This window comes from Pleurodeles waltl, chromosome 3_1 (assembly GCF_031143425.1).
Source record: "Pleurodeles waltl isolate 20211129_DDA chromosome 3_1, aPleWal1.hap1.20221129, whole genome shotgun sequence".
Taxonomy (NCBI): domain Eukaryota; kingdom Metazoa; phylum Chordata; class Amphibia; order Caudata; family Salamandridae; genus Pleurodeles; species Pleurodeles waltl.
Genome location: NC_090440.1, coordinates 960,886,917 through 960,901,770, shown reverse-complemented (window position 1 = coordinate 960,901,770; position 14,854 = coordinate 960,886,917). Strand labels below are relative to the sequence as shown.

General features: G+C 42.8%; 1 protein-coding gene across 1 annotated transcript in view; it reads right to left on the bottom strand.

Annotated features, from left to right (window-relative positions):
- The window catches only part of PDIK1L (PDLIM1 interacting kinase 1 like), a 59,871-nt gene that overhangs the window by 9,109 nt on the left and 35,908 nt on the right, over window positions 1–14,854 (bottom strand). The window contains exon 2 of the mRNA XM_069223993.1: window positions 12,237–12,538. Within this exon, the coding sequence (XP_069080094.1) occupies window positions 12,237–12,521 (285 nt within the window). The 5' untranslated portion in view covers window positions 12,522–12,538. The remainder of the gene's footprint in view (window positions 1–12,236; window positions 12,539–14,854) is intronic.

Sequence of the window (14,854 nt, the reverse complement as noted above, 5' to 3'; positions counted from 1 at the left end):
ATATTTTGTACTACTGTATGGCAATACACTACTAAACTGATTTACATCAAGCTTCGAAGAAGACAAAGCTTGCTCCAGAGAATATATTTTACTGCAGTTTCAAGTAAATCAGCTGGACTGATGGCCAGGTGAGCTCTGGATCAGCCACATATTTCTGGGCTCCACTCCTCTCTCCCACCAGGGACCAGGTAACCGCTGATGCCGCAAGTTTGGAGAAGAATGGTAAGTCACATGAGTCTTGCAAATCTATATGAAAACAGTGATCTTTTCCAGGTAGAAGCTTTCCACACAGCACAGCTGTCTGGGTACAAAGACATATTGGTGATATGCTGAAAGCTTCCCTAGGAATGCATTCATCTCACTGCTTACCATTTAATTTTTGTTGTGTAGCTCACATTTGCTCCTTTCTATTTGCTGGCTTTATTTGTTTTAGGGTATTTGTCCCTCCTGTAAAGCACAGCCAGTTTACCGCCTCAGACTGGCTCTTTCTATTCTTCCACAAGTGCTCGATTTCTGGGAACTTTTTTTTTCTCCTTTTCTTGTAAGACACTCCAGGAGAGTTCATGTGTTTTTAGTTGTCTCTCTTGTATGCTATTTCACAGTAGTTCTTTCTGGTTCTGTTGGACCTGTCAGCAGCATTTGATACCATTGCACCCCATATTCTGCTAGGACGTCTATATTATATAGGTATCAGGGATCAAGCCCATTGAATCTTTCCTAACCAATAGGTGGTCTACGGTAAGCAGTGGAGATTTCAGATCCCTCGCTTATCTTTTGCCATGCAGGGTTCGCAGGGCTCGTCGCTCAGCCCTACTCTATTCAATGTTTATGTGGACCCTTTGGCAGAATTAATACGCTCGTTTGGCTTCATCTCAACCTCCTATGCAGATGATACACATCTCATCATTTCTATCAACAAAGACGTGGAGGAAGTTGCGGCTCGTTTTAACGCTTGTATGTTAGCTGTAAACAGCTGGATGAAGGCCAACTGGTTAAAATTGAACTGTGAAAAAACAGATTCTCTGCTTTGGGATAAGCAGGGAACAGTGGTCCTCTAATTGGTGGCCTAAAGAGTGTTGCACCTCTCCTACGCCGGGTTCCAACTCAAGGAATTTAGGAATACTTTTTGACAACTATTTATCTTTTAAACCCCAGGTCAATCAGACCATTAAAACCTGCATGTGGATTTTGAAGAAATCCAAACAATGGAGAACTATTGCTACTCTGGCCCTGGTCCTGTCCAGATTGGATTAGGGTAACGCTCTTTTGCTCAATCTGGACAAAGGATCCCTTAATAAATTGCAGCTGATGCAGACCACAGTTGCTAGATTATTATTGAACTCGCCACGATCGGCTTCTGCAAAGGAGAGCCTTAAAAGTCTACACTGGCTTCCGGTAGCCCAACGGATTTCTTTCAAAGTCCTCTGTATTTCCCATAAAGCCGCCCACAAGATTGGACCTAAGTATTTGACGGCCAAATTACAGTGGTACAGACCCAAAAGACTGCTGCATTCTGCCAGCACCCATCAAATTCAAGTCCCCCGCACCAAGAAGGTGAAGTGGGGTGACAAAGCCTTTGCTATCGCGGCTGCAAAGATTTGGAACTCACCCCTGCTGGAACTTAGGAGAGAGCACAACCACCTTACTTTTAGTAAACCGGTCAAGACCTGGCTTTTCCCATGATAAGTCTGGACCCTGATTCTCTTCGCAGAGATGGCACAGCCTCACCCCAGTCAGCGCTTCGATGCCCTCGGGCCGGAATGCGCTTTATGAATACACTATACATACATACATAGTTAAGTACTGTATTCCTTAGGAAAGGTTTCCTGCCTCGTATATTTCGATTTGACTGATTCTACTCATATAAGCCACTACTAGTTCATCCATTTTGGATGCAGGGGAGGAACAAAGTTCTCTCTTTCAGCTTGTTTATGGTTGTCACTGCTCTCTACCAATAGCATAACTTACACAATTCTCTTCTTCACTGCCATGCCCATTCAATAGCTGCTGGAAGTAGGGGCGTAAAGGGTGCAGAAGCAACCTCATAATAAACATGCTCGAGTTCCTAAGTCCAACGAGCAACAGAGATGCCTTTACATTTTTTATCTGGTCACGCGTTTTTTATTTAAAGAGAGGTCAACTATCTGGCTCAGTTTCCCACAAATCAAGCTTTTTTTTTTTTTTTTTTTATTACATTTTTTAAAATGAAGATTGGTGTTTACTTTTCTTTCTCCAACTGCAACGGAAGAGGATTCTTGTGACAATCTTGCTTGGTACTGAGTGTGTGAAAAGGCTGTAGGATCTCAATTTATTTCTAACACAACAAAATTGAAATGCCTGTAAATGCAATGTGCACATATTTCCGAAAGTGTCAGAATTAGGAAGGCGTAAATGAAGCTTTTTTTGTAATTCTGAAGGACAGAGGAAACAAATATTTTCATACATTAACAAACCAAAACACTAGGTGATGCAGATTTTCACAAGTTATCATTTGTGCACTGTATAGTTTTATAAGTAAAAACTGCATGTTTGTGCAAATGTAATGATCATTTCAAATGTGTTGTCGGTAATGGCAGTGAGCTACCACACCATGCTTTACAAATATATTTGCAGCACTGTTCTCCGAAATGTATCACCAACTACATCCTCTCCTGCTGAATACACTGGCTACACTTTTTGTGCGACATTGATTTTTCACTGTCACTTCAGTGATAACATTAGGGGCAGCACCCAAGGCTGGAAATGATTCAAGTACCACTGGGGTATGTCAACTGCGAAATGTCAATTCATGCATAAGCCTTTGCTGGTATACTTTTTTTTCCCCTTCAACTATTCTGCTCCTATGCAGGTCTTGAAGGGAGCAGCATACTCTAAATAACATTTGCTTGAATATCTGGCAAGCACTTCTCAGCTTTACTCAGGCACTGAACGTTAACACACAAGTGCTAACAATGACTAGTCTTCATCAATGAAGCATATATACGGTTATATGTGTGGCAACTGGAATTATGCAGCAGGGTTGAATAAATTATGCAGCAAGAAAAGAAACTATGCAGCAAGAAAAGAAACTATGCAGCATTACCTGGCATACTTTTGGACAGCATTACATTTTGTCATTTTTACACTTAAATAACAGTCTGGGCATGGGTTGTACCTATTAGTACCTGGTTAACACCCAAATATAGCACTAAGCAACAGAAAGGTGTCCAGCCAGCCTTTGCAAAGGGTCTAGTATGTGTCTAGTAACTTTTGAACCGTCTGAGCTAGAATTTGTTTGTTAAAATCTACACATTATGCTGCAGATGGTGGATTATATTGCAAATGCGGCAAATATATACGATGCAAAACAATGCTGAAGCCGCACCATCGCATAATTCTTGTGGCCCTGCTTATTTGAAATTCCCATCTCAACAAAACAGAACAGATTTTAATAGGATGAGCCAACAGTGCAGAGACACATTCGGAGGATTGTATCTAAAACAGTGATATATTCAAGAGCAATAAAGGAAGTGTGTGTACTGACATTACTCCACATCATGTAGATCCTTCACTCCACCCATACCCACCTTTCATCCCCATGTCCCCAGATATCCCACCCTTCTGGAATCAATGCAGCCCTCGACCACGCCACAGACCATACTAATTAACTCCTGGGAAAATATTTTAAAGTACCCATGGCGTACAACATCACTAAAAACCAGTGGCAAAGCCAATAAGTCCCAAAAGCGAGACCTATTGCTTACCCAATGCCTGTTTCAAAGGCTTACGTTGTGGTACTGCCATTAGGCTCTGGCTAGAACAGTTAAGGCAGCAGAGGGCTTTCGGAAGAAGGGGGTTATTAGGTATTGTTATTCAGACATCTGCTGGGGTACTATACAAGCCGCTAGTGTCTACAGAGTTTGAAGAGACATCCCAGTTATCCTTTTTGTCTAGAACACAGAGTTAGTTTGAGATTGTTGCTTGATTCAGCCTGTGCTGTGTGCGTCGCCATCACCTACATCCGTACCCTCAATTGAAGGATTATTCTGGTGCTATATTTGTTGGGAAATGCTCTACAGGTGTTGGCCAATCATTTTTACTTCAAGTTTTAAGCTCCTCCCCACCACTGCATGTGTGGTTGTAGGCAGATACATATGGTGAACAGCTTGTCGTGAAGTCTTGAATGGTAAGGGCAGCTCTTAACACTCCACTGGTGTACTAGAGAATGTTCATAACCATCATGGCATTAACAAACATACCTATTTCCAAGTTTGAGCTAGAACTGAAAATAGCTTCAACACTGGCTCTACTGGAAAAGCCTGTGAGGAATACGGGGTTAAGAAGATAAGCTGTTCTTGATAGTTTAATATAGCATTTATTAGCTCAGTTCGTTAGTTCTGTAGTGGTAGACTACAAATAAACAGTATTTACCCTATTTAGAACTGCAGTGTAACTGTTGGTACATGCCACTACAATGTTTGCATGTTAACTTTTGTTCTGGTAAGAGTGTCCTATGTGCTCTCAATGTTATGAAGACATGTTGCTGTTTTATAAATTTCAGCAAGATGGATAATATCTAGAATGTCTCTGAGAGCCACTTAATCACCATATAGAGCCATTCGAAGAGACAGCAGAACTTCCATTAACAAAACATAATATCTGAACCAAGCTAAAGGAGAAGCCATGCTTTGGAACACCCCCGAGAGACACAAACTACAAAAAATTCAATGTTAATGCCATATATTTTTCAGCCATCAAGTTTTAGATACAACCTAGGACTATGGAACAACAGGCACTAAAATACACATGCTAACATGCAGTCTTCATGACGTGCACCTACATCCCCATGCACTTAGACCACACATCCAGGGACAGTAAACATACATACAGGTAAAACATCACGTACAAACACACATGGATAGACATACAGAGGGAGGAAAAGGAATAAGTGCATAAAGATGAAAACTATAAAGAGAGCACCGAACAGAGGCAGCCATACATCACATGTACAGCCACCAAAGCACATATGGAAAATGTCACTTACCCAGTGTACATCTGTTCGTGGCATGGGACGCTGTAGATTGACATGCTGTGCATTATCCTGCCATCTAGTGTTGGGCTCGGAGTGTTACAAGTTGTTTTTCTTCAAAGAAGTATTTTCGAGTCACGAGACCGAGGGACTCCTCCCTTTCGGCTCCATTGCACATGGGCGTCGACTCCATCTTAGATTGTTTTCCCCGCAGAGGGTGAGGTAGGAGTTGTGTATATAGTAAAAGGTGCCCATGCAATGGAGTGAGTACGTATGTACATAATATGTATAAAAATAGTATATATTTACAAATGTACAAGTTTCATCAACTTATAACGGCTACAGGAGAGGCCGGAGGGCGCATGTGAATCTGCAGCGTCCCATGCCACGAACAGATGTACACTGGGTAAGTGACATTTTCCATTCGATGGCAATAGTAGCTGCAGATACACATGCTGTGCATAGACTATTAAGCAGTTATCTCCCCAAAAGCGGTGGCTTAGCCTGTAGGAGTTGAAGTTGTCTGAAATAATGTTCGTAATACAGCCTGTCCTACTGTGGCTTGTTGTGTTGTTAACACATCTACACAGTAATGTTTTGTGAATGTATGAGGCGTAGACCATGTGGCTGCCATACAGATTTCTGTCATAGGTATATTTCCTAGAAAGGCCATTGTGGCGCCTTTTTTCCTAGTGGAGTGCACTTTTGAAGTAATAGGTAGATCTCTTTTTGCTTTAATATAGCAGGTCTGAATACATTTCACTATCCATCTGGCAATGCCTTATTGGATTTCCTGCATGAGGTTTTTGGAAGGCTACAAACAATTGTTTTGTGAAATTGTTTTGTTCTATCAATGTAATACATTAGTGCTCTTTTAATGTAACGTATGTAAGGCTCTTTCAGCTACTGAGTCTGGTTGTGGAAAAAAGACTGGGATTTCCACTGTTTGGTTTAGGTGGAACGGTGATATAACTTTTGGTAAGAATTTGGGATTTGTACGGAGAACAACTTTAGGTTTATGTATTTGTATAAAGGGTTCTTGTATAGTAAATGCTTGTGTTTCACTTACTCTTTTAAGAGATGTGATAGCTATTAGGAAGGCTACTTTCCAGGTTAAGTACTGTATCTCACAGGAGTGCATGGGTTCAAATGGTGGACCCATGAGTCGTGTTAATACAATATTGAGGTTCCACGAGGGGACTGGTGGTGTTCTCGGGGGTATGATTCTTTTTAAACCCTCCATAAATGCTTTGATGACTAGGATTCTAAAAAGTGATGTTGAAAGTGTAATCTGCAGATAGGCAGATATTGCTGTGAGATGTATTTTGATAGAAGAAAATGCGAGTTTAGATTTTTGTAAGTGTAATAAATAGCTTACAATGTTTTTTGCGGAAGCATGTAGAGGTTGAATTTGATTATTATGGCAGTAATAAACAAATCCTTTCCATTTGTTTGCGTAACAATGTCTTGTAGTAGGTTTTCTAGCTTGCTTAATGACCTCCATACATTCTTGTGTAAGGTCTAAATGTCCAAATTCTAAGACTTCAGGAGCCAGATTGCTAGATTGAGCGATGCTGGATTCGGGTATCTGATCTGTTGTTTGTGTTGAGTTAACAGATCTGGTCTGTTTGGTAGTTTGATATGAGGTACTACTGACAGGTCCAGTAGTGTTGTGTACCACGGTTGGCGAGACCAGGTTGGTGCTATTAGTATTAGTTTGAGTCTGTTTAGACTCAATTTGTTTACCAGATAAGGAAGGAGTGGAAGAGGGGGAAAAGCGTTAGCAAATATCCCTGACCAACTCATCCATAACGCATTGCCCTTTGACTGAGGGTGTGGATACCTGGACGCGAAGTCTTGGCATTTTGCGCTTTCTTTTGTTGCGAATAGGTCTATTTCTGGTGTTCCCCAGCGTAGAAAGTAGTTTTGTAGTACCAGGGGATGAATCTCCCATTCGTGTGTTTGTTGGTGATCTCGACTGAGATAGTCGGCTAACTGGTTTTGAATCCCTGTGATATACTGTGCTATTAGGCGAATGTGAATCGCCAAATGCCAAATCTTTTGTGCTAAGAGACACAGTTGTGATGAGTGTGTCCCTCCTTGTTTGTTTAGGTAATACATTGTTGTCTGTTTTGACAAGAATGTGTTTGTGGGCTATTAGTGGTTGAAATGCTTTCAATGCTAGAAACACTGCTAATGGTTCTAACTGATTTATGTGCAGTTGTTTTTGGTTAATGTCCCATTGTCCCTGTATACTGTGCTGGTTGAGGAGTGCTCCCCACCCTATCAAGGAAGCATCTGTTGTGATCACGTATTGTGGCACTGGGTCTTGGAATGGCCACCCTTGGTTTAAATTTATAGGATTCCATCACTGAAGCGAGAAGTGTGTCTGGCGGTCTATCAACACTAGATCTTGAAGTTGACCCTGTGCTTGTGTCCATTGTGTTGCTAGGCACTGTTGTAAGGGCCGCATGTGTAGTCTTGCGTTTGGGACAATGGCTATGCATGAAGACATCATGCCTAGGAGTTTCATTACAAACCTCACTTGATAGTGTTGGTTTGGGTACATGTTTAAAATTACATTTTGGAAGGCTTGTACCCTTTGTGCACTTGGAGTGGCAATCCCCTTTTGTGTGTTGATTGTTGCTCCTAAGTATTGTTGTATTTGGCATGGTTGTAGATGTGATTTCTGGTAGTTTAGGGAGAACCCTAGTTTGTGTAGTGTTTCTATGACTTATTGTGTGTGTAGAAGACACTGTTGCTTAGTGCTGGTTTTTAATTAACCAGTCGTCTAAGTAAGGGAATACAGCTACTACTGCAAGGCACTTTTTGAATACCCTTGGGGCTGTTGTTATGCCGAATGGTAATACTTTGAATTGGTAATGCACGCCTTGGATTACAAACCTTAAGTATTTCCTGTGTGAAGGATGTATAGGTATGTGGAAATAAGCATCCTTGAGATCTAATGTTGACATGTAGTGATTCCCTTGCTCAAACAGGACATCTTGAAGTGTCACCATGTGAAAGTGATCTGATTTGATGTGAAGATTCAGTGATCTGAGGTCTAATATGGGTCTCAGTGTTTTGTCCTTTTTTGGAATTAGAAAATACAGGGAGTAGACACCTGTTGCTTTTTGATGGTTGGATACTAGTTCTATTGCTTATTTTTGTAACAATGCTTGGACTTCTAGTTGTAACAGGTCTAAGTGTTGTTTGGACATATTGTGTGGTCTTGGAGGCACATCTGGTGGCAATTGTAGGAATTCTATGCAATAACCATGTTGGATAATGGTTAGGACCCATGCGTCTGTTATGTGTTCCCAGTTGTGGTAATATGTGGTAAGTCTCCCCCCCCACTGGTGTTGTGTGGTGGGGGTTTGTGACATTGAAGTCACAGTTTGGTTTGTGGGTTTTCTGGGCTCTGGAATTTCCCTCTTGCTTTAGGGAACTGTCCACCTCTACATTGTCCCCGAAAACCTCCTCTTTGATACTGGCCCTGATATGAGGGTCTGACTTGTGAGGTGGAAGGCTCTGTGGTTTGGGCACGAAACCCCCCTCTAAAGTGAGGCTTCCTAAAAGTGCCTCTGCTCTGTGGGGAGTAGAGCGCACCCATGGCTTTGGCAGTGTCTGTGTCTTTTTTCAGTTTTTCTATTGCCGTATCCACCTCCGGCCCAAACAATTGTTGTTCGTTGAAAGGCATTTTCAGCACAGCCTGCTGGATTTCTGGCTTAAATCCGGAGGTCCGTAACCATGCGTGTCTACGAATGAATACTGCCGTGTTCACTGTCCTTGCCGTCGTGTCTGCTGAGACAATAGCCAACCTTATTTGGTTGTTAGAGATAGTTTGGCCCTCCTCAACAACCTGTTGGGCACGTTTCTGGAACTCTTTGGGAAGGTGTTGAATGAGATGTTGCATTTCATTCCAATGTGCCCTGTCGTATCGAGCCAGTAGAGCTTGAGAATTGGCAATCTGCCACTGATTGGCTGCCTGCGCTGCCACCCTCTTGCCTGCTGCATTGAATTTCCGACTTTCCTCGTCGGGCGGTGGTGCGTCTCCTGAGGTTTGGGAGTTTGCTCTTTTCCGGGCTGCTCCCACTACCACCGAATCAGGAGTTAATTGTTGTGTGATATATACAGGGTCAGTAGGGGGAGGTTTATATTTCTTCTCCACCCTAGGCGTGATGGCTCTGCCTTTTACTGGGTCCTGAAACACTTGTTTGGCGTGTTTTAACATGCCTGGCAGCTTTGGCAAGCTTTGGCATTGGCTGTGAGTAGATGACAGGGTGTTGAACAGAAAGTCGTCCTCTATGGGCTCTGCATGCATTGCTACATTATGGAATGTAGCTGCTCTTGAAACCACCTGCATGTATGCAGTGCTGTCCTCAGGTGGTGAAGGCCTTGCCGGATAGCAATCAGGACTATTGTCTGAGACCGGTGCATTATACAAATCCCATGCATCCGGGTCATCTTGGGTCATCCCTGTGTGTGTCGGTGACTGCATCATTGGGGATGTTGCTACCGGGGACAGATGTGGCGAATGTGTTGGCGATTGCTGTGGCGAGAACCGTGGTGGTGTCTTTTCTTTAGCCACTTTCGATTTTGGTTGCAGTTCCGTTTCTTGGAATGCGAGCTTGCGCTTCATCTTTATTGGAGGAAGGATTCGGATTCTCCCCGTGTCTTCTTGGATATGCAACCTCCTCTGGGTATGGTCTGGCTCTCCCATGCCCAGTTCTTGTTCAAATCTGTGCCCTTGTAATTGAGTTGAAAGGCCTTGTTCTTCTGTATAGGAGCCTGGTTTCGGCTCCGAGGCCGCATGTTTCGGCACCAAAGTTTTTTCTACAGTCTTTTTCGGCTCCCAGGAAACCTTCTTGACTTTCGGGGTGCCAAACTCTCGGTGTCGAGTTTATTCGGAGCCGGTATCTCGACCGGAGTTGGATGTCTTCGGCTGCTGGGAGGCCTTTTTCGGTGCCGATGTTTGGTCACCGTGTTTTCGGGTTAAGCCATGGCCTGTTGGCAGTGGCGTCCCCTTGGCCTTCATTATTTTTGAGTGAGTTTTTGCCGGGGCTGGTTTACTCACGGTTTGCTGCGCCTTCGGCAGCTCACTCTCGGACTCGTCCGAATCTCGAATAGAGAATCTCTACTCTTCTTCGACGTCGACGCCATCTGGAGTCTTCGATCTCGCAGTGTTTTCTTGGATCAAAATACCCGACAGGCCTCGCAAGTATCCTCTTTGTGTTCAGGAGACAAACACAGATTACAGACCAAGTGTTGGTCTGTATAAGGATACTTCGCGTGGCAGTTGGGGCAGAAGCGGAAGGGGGTCCGGTCCATGAGGTTTGAAGATGGACGCGGTCGGCCCAACCAGGCTCCGCTGAAGAGTGGAAGCCCCGAAGGGCCGCCGGAGCGCTTCTTTCTTCGGTGTCGATGTCCTAGCACTAACCCGGTACCGAGTGCAAACAATACCTATCTAACTTTTCCGAACCGAAATACGGAGCGAAGAGGAACACGTCCGAACCCGATGGCAGAAAGAAAACAATCTAAGATGGATTCGACGCCCATGCGCAATGGAGCCGAAAGGGAATATATATACACACACACACACACACACACACACACACACACACACACACACACACACAGACACAGACACAGACACAGATTCTGTCATGGATACCGTAAAAGGAGTCAACACATGCAGGAACGCATTTAGGACAGATGGTGACAGGCTTAAGGGCTGATGGATATAAAACATGCTGGCATGAAAGCAAGCACAGACATTCCAAATTAGCAAGAGGAAAGCTACACAATATTAAATAATGTAAAGGAACCAACCACATAAAAGGAAAGACCAGGCATAGACACGTGTGGGTTTGGGGTCAAGGTCAATCTTCCTGGCAATACAGTAAGCTTCCAACTGAGTCTGTTGCACCATGCAGACTCCAAGGAAAAGTTGAGGTAAGAATTACAGAAATCAGTTGAAAGAAAAAGTACGCTACAGGAAGGACGGGTTGGAAAAGTCAAAAACACCTAAAAAAATATTTAAAAAGTTCACTGCACTGGTACCTTCTTTGCACACGCAAGGAATCCTCTTAGAAACATCCCAGACCAACAGAAATATGCAACCCATTCACAAAGGCCATACATACCTGAACATGCCAGCATTCAAGTTCAGTTTTTGCCGGACCCTTAATACACATGCAACACTGCAATTTAATACAGGTACCAACTTGATGCACCCAGGATTGTAAGATCGCTAAATGTGTGTGTGCGCGCATCCAGACCTGGTTTTTTTGTTTCCCCACAGATAATGATCAGGAGGTTTAATGACAGAACAGGACTGGGAACGGGAAATGGGGGGGTGGGATGAATGCGAAATTCGAGTAGAGTGTCCAGTAAGCAAAGATTTGTTAGGGGAACGCATTTAGCTAAAAATCTGTTAGAAGTACAAGGAACTATCTGCTGATCCTAGTTATGTACATTCTGAGTACACCCACTTCCTACACAATAACACATTTGGGACGCATGTTGTTAAAGTAGATATATTTGTTCATCCACATTCAAAAGATGTGTTTGATTTTCCTATTCACATTTTGTGACAATACAGGTAAAAAAAAAGCAAACTTCCAACGCAAATTGTCACTGTGTTCTTAATCTTTATTAGTCTGCAATTACATATCTCCGCAGACAAGCATTTCATGCAGTAAACTGTTCTGATGAAACAAGAGAAAGACAGGAACGCAGTGCCACTCAAATTTAGGCCTTACTAAATAACGCATTCTAATCATGACAGACAAGACAAACATCTAGCTCCAAAACCGAGAAAGGGCCTTCCCCACCCTCAACGCCAATAACCTCCCAAAAATTCTCAAGGTGCCACATCAGCAGCTTAAGAGTTAAGCTACAGTCAAAGTGAAACCGTGCATACTTCTCTTCAACCATAAAATCTTTAATTTCACTCTGGACATCTGTTTGCCTCAAATCTGGTTAAGAAGCCTTTACTGAGTTAGACCTAAAATGTGGTTAAAGAGCCGCTATTCTCCTTATGCAAGGTTATTACACGAGTGGCCACCATACATAATCAATACATGCATATGAACCATTTTAAAGTAGTGACAGCTGAAGGGAGCTGACCACCGAACCTTTAAACCGGGCGTTAACAGCTCGAAGGCATGAAGGACAGTTGGGCACAGGGGAATTCTGATTCCTGGGATCACATCCCAGCACGCACCTGCAGATAGAGAGAGGAGCTGGAGCCATGTGACATCCTCTGCACCATGCCGTCCTTCTGCAAGATGCACTCCTCTAGGTGGATCACGTTAGGGTGCTGACTCTGAATGCTGCTGAGAGCCCAGAACTCACGCAACGCCAGTTCCACATTTTCAGGTGCATGACAGCGGATCTTTTTCACTGCCACCCGTGCAGATGTCTTCCTGACAATAGCTTCGTATACTACACCGTAACTGCCACGACCAACCTCTCGAATTAGGTCGTACTTCGGCTGGCTACTCACCATCTTCAAGGTCAAAGTTCCTGAAAATGCAAAATGACAAGTCAAAAACACTATACAGAGAAGCATTTTTCTTACTTTTCCGACTCCGACAAGCTCATTGCAATGGGAGAAATGGTCCCAGGCCGTTATTTTTATTTAGACAATACAGCAGGGGAAGAAGAGAACAGTGCTGAAAGAATGTATGAAAAGAATGCTGCAAGTGAAAGTTTAAGTTTCCAGGCAGAGCTGCCTTTGTGGTCAAACCATCGGTACAGAAAAGAGGGAACAGCCTTGGACTGACGTGTTATGTTAATAGACCCCAAGCCGCTGGAAGGCTTGTAGGGACGTACACACATTCACAAATCAATGAATCTGCCAACTTCTGAAGGTGTGGGGGCCCAGTATTTATACAGCAGGTACTGTAGTGTGCTGGGATGTCGGGCATTGGCAAAGCTCCATCGAAGCAACCCAGAAACAGAATAAGATCGAACGATGCAGGTCAGCATTAAAGTATGTCGAGTCTGACATGGTGGCTCAGTGGGCAACGGGGAACTTTACAGTGTTAACAGATTTAATGGCAAACCTATGTTTGGTGTCTGAATGGGAACCGCTGAATGTACAGACGAACTTGTGATTTCCCGAATAAAGCATTACAGCGTATTATTATTACTATTGTTACGAAACTATAGTGTGTATTCGTCATTAAACCACTAAAGCCAGTGAACATTAGGAGCAATAGCTGGATATCACACAACCATGGTCGGAGCTTTCAACTAAACACGAGGCCTCAGCAAAGCTATATCTGTGCGTGAGAGGCCGATGTGCCCATCGAATCAAACCTCTATATCACATACAGGATTACCACTATGCAGTAAGTATAAGGACACTTTTTTGACAATGCCACCAGTTCGTCGACTAGGCAGGCTACACAACTGTGTCTTTAAGAACAGGCTCTGGATTCAGTCTATATAATTTGCCATAACACTATTCTAATACTTTCGACCAACACTTGTGTAAGAAAATCACAACATAGCCGCGCTTTTTTTCATTGCCCATTAAGAATTTGGTATGAACTATAGCGGTGTATTTACAAACCAGTTATAGATACAAGAGCATAAATGGAGACTCGCTTGTGCACACAGTAGATTAGAGTCTGTTCACACTACTGGACAAGTGACACAGGGGAAGTAATAGCAGCTTTGAAGAGTCGGTCCTATATCTGACCAATGCCTGTCTGCTCTTACTACGCACATGTAAATGACTCAAAATGTATTTCTCGCTCTCTTGGCACTACCGATTCTGAAACATTATTTCGGGTAAGAGATATAACCCTCCAGCTTCCCCTTTTACCACTCGCGCGTCAGGAACAAAAATCCCAAGGCCTTTGTCTTGACATCGGTTCTAGACATAACTTCCACTGAATAATGCGGCTCAGTTTCATTTTATTTCTTGTAGGCACGCGAATACCCAGTGTGTACATGTTGAAGTAGCTTAACTATTTTCTGTTCTGCCACTCCTTTAAGATCTTTAGGTTCCCCCAGAGACTATCCATTTTTCAAATTCAAACTCAACTGCAGGAAAGGGCGTTTCAGTCACGAACATTAATTCATACGAAAAATGTTTGTAGACACATTAATAGCAACACAACCTTTACATTTCTAAAAGTGCTGCAAAACATGCACTGTTAATGAGTATTACTGTTTGCGATGAAGCACATCCGAAATTGTTTCCTACACGTACACATCTGCACTATGTAGTATCTCATAACTTAACTGTACAACTGTAATGTTGCATTGTAGAGTTGAGTGCAAATAGCATTTCGTGTGCCCTACAAATGGACAGAAAATGCACCAGAATCTTAACGTATACAATGGCAGTCACCCATGTCTAAAGTAGGCACGTAAATTAATGAAAAGCTTTTACTATTCGTTTGAACGCTCTAAGGAAATACTGTCAGTCAGTTGTAAACTCGGCTTGCATTACCGGCATAAGTACAATTAAAACATGCCCACACGTTTGCAAAATAGAATGCAGTTCTCCTTAATTGCTTGTGTATACATGAATAAGAATGGAAACAAGGCAAAGTTTATGCTGGTTTCATAATGAACTCTACACAAATAGTTACGGAAAGTTTTTACTAAACTAGCATAACATTTTTCAGTACATCTAACGCTTCTCTGAGGCACCATTAAAAAAACATGTTTGCATTCCAGTGCAAAAAAAAAAATACTCTATGTAACAACTGTATGTGAAACATGCAAAACAAATATTGCTTTTTCAACGTTTTTATTTTTTTTTTTTTTTTTTTTTAAGTCAAAAAGGGAAATTCCAGGCCAAGCAGCCAACTGAAATTTGAA